The 16,401-nt window shown below is 50.4% G+C and overlaps 1 protein-coding gene across 6 annotated transcripts in view; it reads right to left on the bottom strand.

Moving 5' to 3' along the window:
• The window catches only part of TDRD9 (tudor domain containing 9), an 84,563-nt gene that overhangs the window by 14,729 nt on the left and 53,433 nt on the right, over positions 1-16,401 (bottom strand). For all 6 annotated transcript variants that reach the window (XR_012073852.1, XM_072963831.1, XM_072963834.1 and 3 more), the window contains 11 exons: positions 14,605-14,721; positions 12,830-12,937; positions 10,878-10,978; positions 7,522-7,695; positions 5,879-5,990; positions 4,579-4,791; positions 4,267-4,356; positions 3,415-3,675; positions 2,413-2,568; positions 1,590-1,660; positions 157-266 (listed from right to left, as the gene is read on the bottom strand). Coding sequence is in view for 5 of the 6 variants with exons in the window: in XM_072963831.1 (XP_072819932.1) it covers positions 157-266; positions 1,590-1,660; positions 2,413-2,568; positions 3,415-3,675; positions 4,267-4,356; positions 4,579-4,791; positions 5,879-5,990; positions 7,522-7,695; positions 10,878-10,978; positions 12,830-12,937; positions 14,605-14,721 (1,513 nt within the window). In the remaining variant the exon portion in view is untranslated. The remainder of the gene's footprint in view (positions 1-156; positions 267-1,589; positions 1,661-2,412; positions 2,569-3,414; positions 3,676-4,266; positions 4,357-4,578; positions 4,792-5,878; positions 5,991-7,521; positions 7,696-10,877; positions 10,979-12,829; positions 12,938-14,604; positions 14,722-16,401) is intronic.

Genomic DNA, 16,401 nt, shown 5'->3' with positions numbered 1-16,401 from the left:
TCCCTCAAGCCTGAGTCGCCACACAGTTGGGAAATGGCCCATAACACAGCATGCACACGTACAGTGGCTCTCTGATCCCAGGACAAACTGCTCTCATGCCTGGGGCCCTGGGAGGAGGAGCAGAGCCAAGGCCAGGAGCAGGCGGCCTCCACTCACCCGTCGCGTTGACCGACAGGGAGGCTGCGACCAGCACTCTCTGGTGGAGATCTTCAGGGCTGTCGCTGACGACGACAGAGTTGATGCTCTCCTTCTCAATCCACACACACCTGAGAGGAGGTTGTGGGGAGGCAGCGGCTCGCCCACCGACCAGGCAGTGCACGTGCCAGACCCACGGGCGGCCAAGTACGCGACCACAGGTGCCACCCGCACTGTCCCGGGCCCCTACCCTGCAGGGCCGCCACCTACCCCCGGCCAGGCTATCCAGGTCCGTCCAGAGGAATCGCAGCCTGGCCCATCCCTCCTCCTCTCCCACACTCCCAGAGGCCCAGGCTCGGGCACCCGCCGCTCTGGCTCTTCCCTGCCATCCACCCCCGCCACCCCCGCTCCAGCACCAGCCTAATGATTCCACACCCGGAGCTCCTGCCACGGACTCAGCACAGCCCATGCCGCCCCAATGGACTACAGCAGTGACCGGCCTCAGAGGTACACTCCCACCCAGAGAGCCTTCTGCTCCAAATCCAATGCATTCTCCAGGCTTGGGCTCTGCAAACTTAAAAGTGCATGTGGACCACCCACAGTTCTCTTCCAAAGGTGGGTGGGGCCTGGCCCCCGCACTCCTGACCAGCTCTCAGGACGCTCACACCGCCGGTCCTGGAGGCAACTCTGAGAAGCCAGGTTTCCCCTCGCACCCCGAGTGATCATTTCAAAACACACACAGTTAGGCTTCCCGCCTGTCAGAGGATGGAGTCCAGTGTGTCTCAGGAGGACGTGGCTTGTAGGCTCCCCCTGCGGTGCCCCTCCCCACCGAGTCTCCACCCCTGCACGACTCAGAGGTGCGGACTCTTAAAGCAAGGCCTGCACGCCTGCTGCTGGAACCACGCCCCAACCCAGCCTTCCCGGCACCGCCGGACACCTGTGCCAGCTTGAACTCCTCTGCGAGCCTCAGGCCTCGCATTTCTCTGAAAACCTCGAGTGCCTCCCAAGCGTGGTGAGGGGCCGCCCTTAGACACCTTCAGGGTGCCCTGCAGCCCCGTCCAGACCCTCATCGACCGCACTTGGAATAGCCGGTTGTCTTTTCTGAACCACGGCCCACTGGACCCGTAATCTGCGGAGGACACCAGCTGTGTTTTGTTCTCCACTGTTCTCCCCAAACTGTTCCCAGGACACAGCAGGCACTCACAGATTTCCTAAATGAGTAACAATTCTAAAAGGAACAGGAAAAATGAGGGCTCAATGCGTCTTACACAAAATGGCTTTCAGGTAAGGGAGAAAGACAATCTCAGATCTGGAGCTAATGGAGAAGTTGGAAGGAGTCAGAAAAGGTAACACGTTTCTACAGGTGAGAGATAAAGAAGATTGATTTCTAATGAGCTCTGTAAATAGAAAAGCAAAGAAAAAAATTTTTCACGGGAAACAAGTAATGATCATACCTGAACTTGGATATTCTGGTCAGACTATGACACTTCAGTTCATAAGGGTTAAACGGCCCATGAAGTATCGCCTGTACACATAAATACACAGAATGTTACCAATAAGTGAAATATCACTTAACACACATTTTAAAAATCCAAAAGTCAGCTCATGGTTTAAAAAGGAAAAAGCTTCACCTCAGTCATAACATCTGTAAGATTCAGAGGGGAAACGCCTTAAAGAAGGTTATTTTCTGGGATGCAATAGACCTCTTCAACGGTTGCACTAACATTCCTCAAAATACATACTTAACAAGGCCTTTGGTCACAGAAGGAAAACGTGCCCAGCGCTTTAGTAAAAGCTGCTGCCTTCTCACTGCAGCACGCCAGCCCAGCGAAGAAATCAGCAGGCCTAAGACAGCACAGCCAGAGGCGGGGCAGCAACAGCAGAGTCCCTGCCCGGGGAGGGGACATTCCAGCCAGCCCTCTCCTCCAAACAGCGCAGGCAGCCTCGCCTCCAGCGCCGCTGCGGGAGGGGCCGGAGCACCCCCACGGGCTGAGCTGAGCACTGACACGCTTCCCAAACCCCACACTGCGCTGCCTTCCATCTGATAAACAATCACTGGCCTCCTCTGGAAAGGCTGGTTTAAAAGAAGAACTAGTCAAAGCATTTCTCTACACTAGACCCTGGGTTTTTCTCTTATCAATACAGGCTCCACTGTGAGAAAAGCAACAGCGTTAACCCCCAGGAGAGACAGAAACACCGTGTCTGACCAGTGACGGCTCAGCTTATAAACGTAGCATGATTACACGTTTTTAAGTTCTAAAACGACTCCTGAATTACCTTGCAGTTCGGGTGACCCAGTTTGTTGGAAGAAAAGCTCTCTAACAAAACCCGGAGCAGACACTTTTCATCATCTTTTACTGGGGATGGCACAGACCTGTCTGTCACGCTCTCTACTGATTTGGAAAAGAGACCCTTGAGAACTTCATGGCTTTGCTGAACAAAATAAGAAAAGTTCATTTTACTGAAAGAAAAAACTGTATTAAGAGTACTTCATTTCAAACTACTCAAAGTATTTCGCAGGCATAACCTTATTCTTGGGTGAGCTTTAGGTCATTAAGGTGTCAAAAGACAATTTTATCAAGTACGTTAAGAACATTTTAAAACCTAAACAAAAGAAGTAAGACAGGATTCATTGAAGGCTCAATTCATTAGCCTTTTTACCTTTCAGCCATCAGAGAACTGTGACAAAAACAATTTTTTCGTATATAAAACTTCAGTTTCACACTGGGAATATTACCAGGGTCCCCAGAAGTGTTCTCCAACATGGAAACACAAACCCAGCCAGCTCTCTGGGGACGTTTTTCCTGCCTGCCTGTCCCTTCCCCAACTCAGCCCCAACTCCCCAGCAGAAATTACAGAAGGAAAACTGTCTTCAACATAAGCCTCAAAGTGGCATCTCTGAAAACTTCAGATCAAGAAAAATAGCTTCAGAACTGACTTTGGAAGAAACAGTTGAACATAGTGAAATGTTTGAAATACATGAAACATTTTATTAATTACTTTCATTAATTACTAATTAATTGGAATCCATTAAAAAAAAAACCTCCTCCAACAGAGAATGTTTTCACATCTAATTTTCATTCCAAGAAGAAAGACAACAGACAACAGCTTCAGAATAGAAAACCAACAACAAAAAAAACACCCAGCCAGGTAATCTGGTCTCAAAGAAACCTAATGTTTAAAATGGTACTGATGGTAACACACGGTTACCAGACACTGCGTTCATCCTCCGCCTCTCTGCACCCCCTCACACACGCTCCAACAGGGCGAAGTACATACCTTGGACGCATAGGGCTCCTCGGCCAGCTCGGCGTGGCCCTCAGTGACCAGGACGTCTCGGATGTTGACGGCATCCTGGACCCCCGAGCAGCGGTACACGTCCACATGCAGGACGCTGTGCACAACAGAGAAGACCTTCACCAGGAGGGCGCAGCCGCTGACCAGGGAGGCAAACCGCTGGCTGGCCCCACTGCTCCAGGGCTCGCCACACACCAGAGACCTTGCGGATGGGCGCATTTTGCAAATCTTAAATTCCAGGGCCTACGAGACAGAAGCGCACGGTTGAGCCAGTCCTGTAAACGAGTGGAATGCTCAGCCACACGGCACTGACAAGTGCCTCTGGCCCAGGTGTGTTCACCACTGATCTCATAAATGTCCTACCAAAAACGATTTGGGGGTGAGGGAAGATTTTACAGGTAAAAAAACTCAGTTTTGCTTTTCAACATCAACAGAAGTTCGGAACAACTTCTAGACTGCTCCACACTGGCAGAAGGTGCATGTGTGAGCGTCTCTAGCCCATCTTAACTGTCTGCTTTCAACATAAACCTTAGACACAGCATTAGAAGATACCACTGAATTAAAACAACTACTTTTTACTAAGTTTAAAACCCTCTATATATTTAAACTCATTACAAAAGCAGTATTGGAAAAAAAAAAAAACCTACAGCAGTGTTTTCGGAAAAAAGCAGAAACCAAACCTGGCGAGTGTGACAGAGCGAGTCCTCTCTGCCGGCGGCCTCGGCCTGAGCTGAGGGCGAGGCTGCGGGCCACACGGCCGCGGCCACCCCCTCCACCCCACCCACCCCACCCCCCCGCCTCCCTGCTCACACCCTGGGAGCCGCTCCATCTCACCTGAAACGGCAGCTCCAGAAACTGACAGGGCATCTCCATCAGGAGATGCAGAGCGACGTGAGCCCGGTTGCCGTAGTCCACGAAGAAGACCTGGAGGAGGAGGGCGCATGCCCCACGGCCCCGTCAGCCCCGCCGCGGCGCCACCACCATGGGGATTCACAGCGACTGGGGCTTAAGTCCTCCCATCACTCAGAGAAACAACTTTCCCACCAGACTATGTTTAATTTCCACTTAAAATCAGAAAAGGCTTCCTGCCAACTGCTGTAGGTTTCTCTCACTTCCCTTTGAGCGATTTGTGACAGAAGAACATACCTCAGCGGAATCTCCAGAAACATAAAGGATCTGCGCTCTGAAGTAGCTTTCTTTATCAAAATCAGCGAAAGGAGCCAGACAGACCAAGTCCGGGTGCGGGTGGACGGCCAAGGGCAGCAACTTCAGGCGGTTTATTTCAGCAGTGAGCTTCTTGAGAATCTCGGAGTTTTTTTCGTCAATCCTATATCCCCAAAAGTGCCCCACTTCAACCACCTAAAAAGGAGGAGGAGGAGCAGAGGTGAAACCTAGAAAGCTCAACTACAGGGCTGACGTCCAGCTACTGCACTCGCAACTCCAGTCCTGGGAACCTAAGTGTTCTACAGGCTTCTAGGAGGTGCCCACTAGGAAGAAAGGGGTTTCTGGCTCAGGTGAGGCGAGGAAGTGTGTACTACATCCCCCTCCTGGAGGTGCAAGACTCGCTCACACATGCAAGCACTGAAGGCTCTGAGGGGCGTGTAAGAAAGAACTGCTCTGTCCCCGAGCAGCCCCACGGGCTGGCAGGCGCCCTCCAGGGTGGCGAGGGCTGGGTGTGAATGCACAGCCCAGGGGACAAGCAGCGGAGGAATGGGAGAGAGGACGTTCCATCCAAAAGGACCCCGCTGGGCAGCGCCCCGCCCCGCGGCCACGGGACGGCAAGAGCCCACCCCACCGGCGTCCTGCAATCGCCTGGAACCCAACAAAGGGCAGCCACGGGCTTACCAGGAGACGTGATGCATTTTAACTGGGATTTTACTATGAATATAAGTAGAAACCATACCTAACAGACAATAGTGCCAGGACTAGTTTTGTTGTTATACTTTGAATTATACAGGCAAATACCATGAGGCCAATTAAGATTTTCACACCTATCTTGTCACTTAAACTGATTTTTTTTTAGCATTTTAAACATACTAACATTTTAAAGATTAAACTTTGATTCTAGAATACGTATTTGTCCTTCATTTTGTGTTACAGCCATATTTCCATTTAACAAATACAGTAATTCAAGCTCACCAGGTGTAAACAACCCGGGTCTGACCTGCCAGGGTGCCCTTACAGGGACGCTTTCCAACAGTGAGCACTACAGCGTAACAGTGAGCCCGGCCCGTGGGTGTTTGAATCTAAGGACACAGGGGGACCACAGAGCGGGCCAACTCTAAGTCATCCAGGAATTCATCCCCACGCTGTTCAAGGGTCAAGTGCAGACAGTGACGCACTCAGGTTGTATGTGTCCACAGTCCTGTTATGTCACGTGCACAACGTGCCAGGTCTGCATTAAGAAGACAGAGAAGCTCCAATGACTGGGTCCCACCATTCTCACCTCTGTGACATCGATTGTTAAAAGGAGATCTGTGACCATCTGGGATCCGTCCAGTGTGTTGAAGGAGACTTGCATGGGATCTACCGTCTGCTTCTGGAAGTCCACATTCACCCTATTAATATAGTTTTTTTAAAAAAGCATTCGAGTGTTACAAAGAAAACATGTTTACACATGCGAAATTACTGCCTGAACTATTCTACTGTTTCTACAAGAAAAGAACATTTTAATAAAATACCTAAAGCCAGAGATGTCAAATTTGATTTTGTCTCAAATGTGAGTTTCTGCAGCTTCCTGAGCCCCCCGGGGGTGGGCTGCACCCAGCAGCTGCCTACCACCCTTCAGGAATATATTCTAGAAGTCCAGACTCTGATGAAATATCTTTCATGGATGTAAATTCTGAATCTGGGACCTGCAGTGTCTCCTAGCTTGTGGTGTCAGAGGTGGATGACTCTGAACTTCAGAAAACCACAAGAGTCCACGCCTACGTAATGTTGTTAGAAGACACACACACGATTTTCTAATGAACCCAAGAAATACCATTTCTCCCTTAAAGTGATAACATAGTAGATGCTAAAATTTTGGGAGATGAAACATAAATTTGATAAAAATTTATTTCCTAGTAACTTTAGTCTTAAATGAAGAGGAGGAATTATAAGAAATGCTGGTCCACCTCTCCTCCCTATCTTCAGATCCACCTGTTAAATAAGAGTGGCTGAGGCAAAACCACTCAGCAGGGCAGGTCACTCTGTGTTACAGCCTGAACCCACTGAACTCTCCAGCTCTCCGAAGCAGAACATCCCACGCTGGATGAAACTGAATGAACCTCCTTCCCTTCCTCACCAATGCCTCAAGCTCCTGTCACATTCCTCATAGGGTTAAAAAGGCTGCAAACCAGAAAGGGTACTTGAGAATTCCTGCAGGCAGTACTGAGAGAACACACTACAACACAGAATGGTGACTTTAATTTGGTCCCAGAGGAGAAACCTGCGAGCAAGGTTCCAGGTCCCAGGTCCGTGGCAGCTGCCCAGCAGGGAGGCCACTGCTCTGGGCAGCTCGCCCTCCTGCACCAAGCAGGTGAAGGGAGAGACCCTGCCCAACAAGGAAGGGAGGCTCGTGCGGGAAGCATCTCCACTCTGCCCCACTGTCGGCTCTGCTAAGGACAAGAAATATTCCACTTTGCTTAAAAAGAGAAAACAGCGTATACAGCTACCAAACTCCATCAGAGCGCACATCTGAAATACGTGCAGCTTACTGTGCAGGAGCCACACCATGATAAAGGTGCTTAAAAAGAGAGAAAATTAACAAAGATAAGGAGGAAAAAGAAAACTACATTACGTTCAATCCCTGCGGTCTAAACTGAAAATTACATAAACGACTCCACTCAGTCCTCCAAAGAGCCTTGCACAGCAGGCATCACATCTATTAAAAACAGGTGAAACCACTGAGGCTCAGAGAGGTCAAGCAATGTGCCCCAGCACACACAGCCAGGAGATGACGACCCCAGGATCTGAAGCAGCGCTGCCCAGGTACAGTGCCAGTGCTTCCAGTGTGAGCTTGAGCAAGGGAGAACAGCTGTTTAAAAATAATATTTGAAAATGTGAGAGCAGGCAGACATGTCACGCCCACCTCCCGTCTGAAAATACCTTGTGTTCCTGAGCTTTGACACCGCCCCTCCGAGCACCTTCCCTTCAATGTCCTCTGCAGAGTGAATGCTGAGTTCAAGGGAGACTTTGAGCTGAGACATCTTAATTGCCATGTACACCGCGAGGAGAGTTTTAAACCTCTCTGTCGGATTCCGTGAAAACTCCACGAAGGCTCTGCTCCACAAATACAAACGAAAAAAACAAATTTATCAGGTGTCTGTAAAAAAAGAACTAAGCGCATGTTAGCTTCTCTCAAGACTAGACGGAGATTTTCAGTTACACGTCTCCTCAGAACACCAGCAACGCTTCACTCTGCAGTTAATCAAAAAGTATTCGCTCAAGGGGAAATTATTCACTTAAGAGAAACACAAATTACAACACCGTATCATTAAAGTAAAACCAAGGACCACCCGTATGTATTATGCAGCATCTAATGCAGAATAGAGACTGCGTTCAAATGGAATTTTCAGCTAAGAAACCTGAATTCTCATAATTAGAACACAGTGAGAGGCCTGGGAGTTTGTTTTGCTGTGAAGATGCAGACAGAGACACCCACACGACTGAGGAGTTCAGTCACCTGCCCGCCCTCCCTCCGAGAACATCCCGTCTACTACCCGGTGACGCTGATGAGCGCCCACCCTTGCCATCCCTCCCGCATCCCAGGGTCCCACCCCAGCCCCTCTCTGAGGGGAGAATCAAGGACGCACAAGGGTGCCTGCCAGGCATTTCCTGGTATCAGGGGAAAAAGCTTCAAGTTTGCATTCATTTACATGTGAAGGTCAAAACATCACACTGACAGACTCACGCCCCTCCCGCTGCTGTGGCGGGACTGTGCCAACCTGACAGACCTGGAAGGGCCCCGAGCTGTGAAGAGCATCGAGTGTGGCCCCAGCGCGAGGGCGGAGTGACGGTGCAGCCGGTGCCCGGCCCGGCCTGCCCTCTCGGCCCCTGGCCTCCCCTCCTCTGTCCACTGCACGGTCCCGGCCCACCTCCCTCTCGGCCTCCTGCCCCGTGCCGCAGGAGCCACCACACGTGCTCTCCTCCTGGCCTCCACTTCATTCACTCCCTTCCACTTCCATCCTCTTTCTCCAGAAGGCTTCCAAGTCTCTCTCAGAAGTTAATTCCTTTTAAACCCTAGACCTCATTTCCAAGACTCTCGTCTTTCCGGAGTATTCCCAACTCAACATGTGGCGGGAGCCAAGCCCGTGACAGCCCCCCACCCCGTGCAGCCCCCTCATCAGTGTGAGGCTGGGCCCTGACCCTCTGCTCCGCTCCCTCCATCCCCACCCCACCCCCGCAGCCAGATCACCCCCCCCACCCCCCCGCCACCTCTGGACACTGCAAACGCCCACCCAGCTCACAGCTGGCATCTCACTCCCTCTGGCCGGACAGCTGCTGAGTGGACTGACTCTGATTTCCTCTCTTCCACCTCATTCCCTAAGTTCCACAAGACACAGTTCAGACTGGAACCCTCAGGGGTCTCAACTGGCCGTCTAGTCATGTCCACACCAGTCAGCTGGCCACAGACACCATCCAGAAGACAGTGCCGGTGGGGTGCTCAGTGGAGGAGTGCGCTTAGTGTGCCGGAGGTCCTGGGTTCAGTCCCCAACACCCCCATTAAAATAAATCAACAAAAGCCTAACCACCTCAACCCCTGCCCCCCCAAAAAGGGACCACGTCTGACCTCCCCCTGTTCAGACTTGACCTGACACAAAACCAGCTCAAGGCAAAGCGGCTTCTGGCTCCTGCCCATGCCCTGCACTTCCCCAAACCACAGCTCTGCACACCTGGCTCCCGCCTGAGCCCAAGCCCGCCCTGCCCGCCCTGCCCGCCAGACCGCGGCCTCCTCCTCTCCAAAGTCCACCCAAACATCTCCCGAGAGGCACCAAGTGAGCACTTCTGCTCCTACTCTGAGCCTCAGATAGGTCTTCCGAACACCCGGGCCTCTCCCACGACCCTTCACAACAGGCACCCCCCGACCCTACTCACTGAACCGAAAACTTCCAGACGTCCGCACAGGAGCCCTTCACCTCACACGGGCGCCGCTCTCAGCAGGCCCTGCTTGGTGCCAAGAGGGGCAGGCTTTACTCTTTCAACCACTATTTTATGTCATTTTTGCCTTTAAAATTTGACACACAGGAACTGTTATACCCAGAGGAACACTGTTACACCCTCAAGTGATTGGCATATGACATTGGTATTGTGACCATACATCAGAAATCTATGAGGAATCATAGATTTAAAACATCTACAGAGAGAGCCCTGGCTCACACGGACTCCAAGCCTGCAGTGAAGACCAAGGCCAGGGGCTGCCAGGGGCTGCCAGGGGTGAGAGGCCAGATGCCGCCCACCCAGACCAGCCCGGGGAGCAGCCCCGTGCCTGCCGCTGGGGCCCCGCGCACTCCAGCAGGACCACAGCTGCGAGCCCAGTTTCAAATAGGCAACATCACACACGTGACCAAGAGTCTGACTGCTGTAACTTGTGGTAGATTATCTGAACAAACTCGGGACATTGTACGTACGTTTAGTTAAATCTGCAGCAGATGAAAGTACTGAGAAAGGTTCTACTAATTAGCGCTGTGAATTTGCCACATGAGGTATTCACACACTTACAGAGAAAACCAATACATTAGTCATAGGAACAGATCTTAAACTGTCTGAAGCAATTAGTCCAAATTTTAGGAGTGAATATGTTTAACCTGAGTTATTAGACATTAATCAAAGAAAAACTAAGTTTTCTATGTGCTAAATTTACAAAGCTTTGTATGTTAAATAAAATTTATAGAACACCAGAAAAATATTTCTAAAAACTTAAAAATCAATTTTAAAACTGTAAACAGCTTTTTCTGTGCACAAACATTCCTTCCCAGAGGTGAAAACTCAAAGCGATTCTCCAAAACACACCGCCCGTCCTCACCTGCCATTAAAATAAGGTCAGGTGTAACTGCATTTCTGCAGTTTTTGTCTTCCAAAAATATTCAGACCTCGGAAGTTCTAAGTAACTCTAGGCGGATAAGCTCTCCTATGGGCACCAGTGACCTGGGGGTAACTCGCCGTGAGACTGGGGACAGACGCACCGGGGACAGCGGCTCTCAGCACCTCGGCGCGCTGCTCAGCCTTCTGGGCATCAGGCCACTGGCCACACAGCTTAGAACGTGGAGAGGTCACTTGGTTGCAAGACAAGATAAACTGCTACTGACAACAAGAGAAAGCAGAGCTCCACTGCAAGCGCGCCTGCAGCGGCCCTCGGGAAGACCCATGTCCACATGCGCTCACTTTACACAACTGGTCCCATAAATGCGAGGCCCTCACGGCTCTTTCCCGACTGCAGCAGACTGCTAAAGCACGCTACTTACTTCGTGCCGTCAAATACGATGGATTTGACTTGGCCGCACTGTCTGAAGAGAGACTGCAGTTGTTTGTAGTAGAGAAACCCATAGGGAGGGATGTGCTTCAGCTGCAAGACACAACAGGGACTCGGTGAGAGCAGACGAAGGGCTGGCAGGACAGCTGCCGCGTCCACACAGAGCACACTGCCTCTCACCATCAGAGGCAGGCTCTAGGGCACCGTGTGTAATGACTGATAACGTCTAAATTATAACTGAGTTTAATGATAAACACATGTCAAATACTGGCTAATTCTTCCCTGTTAAAATAGTTCAAAAGTCCAACAGAAAAATGGAGACCTGTTTTTTCAACCTAAAAATCATCAAGCTGACCAAACACATATTTTTAAAATATAATGATTTCTACACAAACAGTAACGGGAACTTAAACTCTCAAGGAAAATACACCACTAGTCAGAGGAGGCAGAACTTCCTCACGCCCAGAGCCAGAGGTAAACTCACACCCCACCTGCCCAGCCGGGGCTGCCCATCCCTGCCGCCCGGTGTGCTTCCTCCCCTGGCAGGGAGGCTCGTGCTCCGAGCTCTGGCTCCAGCACGAAAGCTGGAGTGCCTGCCCCTAGGGCCAGGTCCTACTTATCCCAGGGCCCACACAGCTCCAGGAGAGGCAGGGGGTGGACGAAAAACAAGAGCTGTGGACTCAGGCCTGCATTCAAATCCTGCTTGTCAAGTTTCCTGAGGCAGGTGATGGACGCCCAGGACTCCCCAGCCGCATCACCAGCTAAGGATGAAGACGGATTCCCACTCAGAGTCAGCGTGACGCTCAGAGAACAACGAGTCAAGCCCTTAACAGAGGCCCTCTCAGACAGTAAGGCCAGCTCTGCCACACACACAGCAGGCATTCTTCCGGCCCCGGGGGCACGGAGAGCAGCAGGCAGGCACAGCTCCGCAGAGGGGGAGCGTCCCACGGGGCTCTTCCCCCGTGCACAGGCCAGGGAGACCAGCCCCAGTGGGCAGAAGAAGCCCACCAGGAGGGCTGGGGCCCCACCATACCTCCCCAATGGCAACCAAAGGCTAATGACCACCTTTTAAATGAAAATCCCCTCCCTTGGCATAAACTGCAAGTTAGCTGCGAGCGCCCAGCGTGAGCTCCAGCTCCCGCCCAGTGCTCCAGGAATCTGTGACCCCCGCCCTTTAAACTCCACCTCTTCAGTAACAGTAGCAATGGAAACACTAACAGGAATGAAAATGGAGCGTTTGCTGTACGCCAGGGACTTTGCTAAGTGCTCTGTGCCCTTTATTAGACGCAGGCCAAGAAGAGTCCAGGTCCCAAATGCTCCACTCCCGCTGTGTCCTGAGGCTGTTCTGTGCTCAGGTTTAAACAGAGGTCCACAGATGCCGGCCCAACAGTCAGCGCCTGTGACTGACCATCAGGTTCTCCCAGAGCATGTGCCAAAGAGCGCAGGCTACTGAACACTGCTGTCCAGGCCGTACTCTCTAGCTCAGCTGTGTGGCAGGGGCCCTTCAGTCTGAATTCTAAAACACACCCTCTCCAGGTGGTTCTGTTGGGCACGAATGGGGATTGGAGTGTAAACCACAGCAGTGCTGCCAACCAAACTGTCTCCACTTGTGAGAAATGAAGCTGCTGGTTAACTAAACGTCCTTAAATTCATGGAGAAGTCTCTCAAGTCCCTCAGAATGGCACACGACCAATCAACACCAGGCTAATGAACACATAACATCTTAGGACTTTCTTTCATGACCAGGTATGCAGAAAGGGAAGCAAGACTGGAAGCAGGAGGTGCATGTGAAAGGCCGTAACACTCACTTCAGGGGAAGATCCACTCAGTACTCAAACAGAGACAAATGAAGAGAGAAAATGCTCCGCATCAGCCACGCTGGAGTGAAGCCCCTCCTAGAAACCGACAGCTCAGCCCCCCGCCCCCCAGGGAGGGCCCACCTACCACGACGGTGGTCTTTGGGTCTTTGCCCGCCAGCTCCCGCACTGCCATCTCTTCGTCAGGCTGCCCAAAAGTGAAGTAATTTGGATAAAAAGCACCTGCCAGCACAACCTGGAAGAGAAACTTATTTTCATGAAGCAACAGAATTATTTTATCATGCTGTCTCACAGACATCCTGATCTCATCCTAGGGTGACTGACATCTATAATGTAAAACATGAGTTTACACGACAAGAAAACTGGACCTTTAACCAGCCAAGCAGAAAGTCACAATGCTGTGGGTCTGCGGATTGCTTTGGGTAGGACGTCCATTTTGATAAAGTTGATTCTTCCAATCCAAGAGCACAAGACATCTTTCCATTTCTTTGTATCATCTTCAGTTTCCTTCATCAATGTTTTACAGTTTTCAGAGTATAGGTAACCTCCTTGGTTAAGTTGATTTCTAGGTATTTTATTGTTTTTGATGCAATGGAAATGTTTATGCCAGTTACAAAACTCTGGGTTTTTGAAGGGGAAAAAAAAAGTGAATGAAGGGCCACAAATGGCAAAATATCCTTTTTTATGGCTGAGTTGTGTTCCATGACAAATACATGCTGCCTCTTCTTTATCCATTCATCTGTTGACATGCACTTAGGATGTGTTCATATCTTGGCAATTCTAAAGAATGCTGCTTTTAACAGTGGAGTGTGTGTACCTTTTTAAATTAATTTTTATTTTGTGGTTGGCTTTATTCCTTGATAACCATGTAAGTTTAAAAAGCTAAAGCTCTAAATGTTCTTAGAAACAATGAACAGTACATACATGTAAATTTTAAAAATACGTACAGTATATTGTGTGTATTTACATGCAATATATTGTGCATGTGCAGTCAAATTGTAGCAACTCTACCTAATAAAAATGAAAAATGAAAAAAAAAAGTCACAATGCTGGTTACTCCACCATATCAGAAACCCTTTCCACATGGTCTTTCTTCAAAGGAGCTTGAGCACTTCCCAGCATGAGGCTGAGGCAACAGCTCAGAGCCCAAGACTAGCCTGCTTTTTCTACCTTCTCCCCGACGTACTTACTTTTATGGGTCAGGCACTTTCCCAAATGTTCAGATAAAATTCCAACTGGGATACTCAGATCTAGTGCAGCAGGCTTGTACCCAATACTCACTTCTAAGAAGCACTTTGCCAAGATCCCTTCTTCAATAAAAATAGACCATTTGAAACACAGCCATGGAAGACTTCCCCAACCTTAACAACCTGACATCTAGGAAAACACTCCCTTTTCCAGCATTACCCAGTTTACAGTCTCTTCCTAGAACCGGCTCCACACGCCCCAGCCAGCGCACTGGCGCTTCCAGAGCATGCTTCTCTGAACCCCAAAATCAGCAGCACTGGCCCCTTGTCTACTCTTCCCTCCACACAATCCCTAGAAGGTCCGTCCAACAAGCTAACTGATTATGGCCCCCAAAGGTAAAACAATTTTTCAGTGTAAAAGAAGAATGACCTAATAATATTAAGAACATTTTTACTTAAAAGCTACAGCAGAAGACTCTCTCCTGGAGCAGTGATAAAGTCAGCACTCTTTTAGAAACACCCCTCCAGAGATTAGAGAAAGAAAACCTAAACTAAGCAAGACCAGAGTTTTTCCTGATTCCCAAACATAGCATGAATCTGTAACCTAAAATCTCCTTTGAGGCATGATCTGCATCAGAAAGGGGTAGTACGCACTTCCACCACCATGAGACCTAATGAGAAGAGCTGGGAGAAGACGCCAGGGGCCCCAGCGCACCTGCAGGATGAAGCGCTGCTTATAGACATACTCTTGGTCCATGACAGGCCGCCGAGAATCAACATACATGTTGAACTGGGAGATTCTAGTCTTCAGTTCTTCGTACAACTCAGCAACCTACGAAAAACACATGGGAAGTGACGTCTCCGAGGACTCACACTGCTCAGAGCAGCGGCACAGCACGGGGGAAGCAGCGGGCCATCGGCCAGAGGCGGCGCCGCAGCCATCAGCCGTCTCACTAAAGGCTGCTTAGTGAAGAACGGAGTGGACGCTCAGGACCCCAGCAGAAAACACCCGCACACAAACCTGTACACGCACGCACGCGCGCGCGCACACACACGAAACCACCGCACGCGCACAGCCATGTGCCCGCAGGCATCAGAAGAACAGGTGGCCACGACCCCAGCCTTGGCTTTCGGTCCTCTAAACACTTCCAGAACTTCTGCCATAAACGTACATCGCTTCTATGATTAAAAGCAAAGTGACCAATGGCCAGTCACTCAACCGAAAAGTCCCACCTCGTTTCAATAAAACTCATCTCACACAGAACATCAAACTTCAAATGCACACTCATAAGCGCACACAACTCCCAATACCTGTGAACTCACCATGAAATTATCTCAATAATTACAAAAAGGAAACCCCTAAAAGCCAGGACCTGCAAGGAGGGAGGAAGCCTAGGGACCGGGGAGGAAAGGCCAGGCCTGTCCACATGGCAGCCCGTGTGTGTCCATGCCACTGACATCCTCCGTGGGCCGTGGCACAGGAGACTTCTCTAATTAAAAACAACTTAAAATCATACCAGGCACCTTCTCTGACCCAGACGCAGTAACAATTTTAAAATTAACATCAAGACAAGACATCTGAAAATATTTCTACCTGCAAACTCAAATCCTCTTCTAAGAAACCTTGAGTCGAGGAGGAAGACGACACTACCACAGCCGTGTTCCGAGCAGGAATAACACTAAGACCCTACATGTCAAACACCAAAGGGGTGTGGCCCCAGCTGTGCTCACACGAAAACGCACACCTTTAAATGCTGCTAACCAGAAAGACTGAAAGTATTAATAAATTAAATTCTCATCTCAGTAAGACTAAAAAAGTAAACCAAGAGACACAGAAGAACTAAATTAATGGAAAAAAGCAAAAAGCAACCAGCTGAAACACCTCCCGTCTCTCCTCCACCCCCAGAGCACCTGCACCGCAAAGCTGGCACACCAAGCCCGAGTCAGCTCTCCGGACACGCACAGCACACACTAAGCATCCTGCCAACCAACTCAGCAGGCCTGCGGTGCCCACAGCCCGGCGTGCCAAAGAAAGGTCTGGCTCCCGGCAGGTCACCTCCAGGCCCTCGGAATATCCTGCCTCATAAGAGTGTCTCTGTGTACCTGAGGCCCTGGCCACAACCAGCGGCAGGGAGGAGCAGTCTGACTTCTGCATGGTGGGGGCCTCAGCCAGCAGTGACCTCTGGCGGGGCTAACACTAAGGAGGCAACATAAGCCACAGGGCACCCCATGCCTATATACCCAGACTCCAGAAAACCCTGGACACCGAGGTGGGGGGAGCCTCCCTACAGGCAGTACTTGGTGCCTGGTGTCGACTGGTGTCACCTGGTGCTGCCCTGGAGACCCCGCCTGGAGAGGACGCTGGCACGCGGTCTCCTCCGGCTCCTCCCCGCACACCCTTCACCCTGGCTGATTCTCCTCTGTCTCCTTAGCTATAATAAACCATAACCATGAATGGAACAGCTTTTCTGAATTCTGTGAGCTCTTCTAGTGAATCACTGGACCCGAGGGT

The sequence above is a fragment of the Vicugna pacos genome, chromosome 6, assembly GCF_048564905.1.
Source record: "Vicugna pacos chromosome 6, VicPac4, whole genome shotgun sequence".
NCBI lineage: Eukaryota > Metazoa > Chordata > Mammalia > Artiodactyla > Camelidae > Vicugna > Vicugna pacos.
The sequence above is the reverse complement of the archived record's forward strand: the minus strand, read 5'-3'. Positions and strand labels throughout refer to the sequence as shown.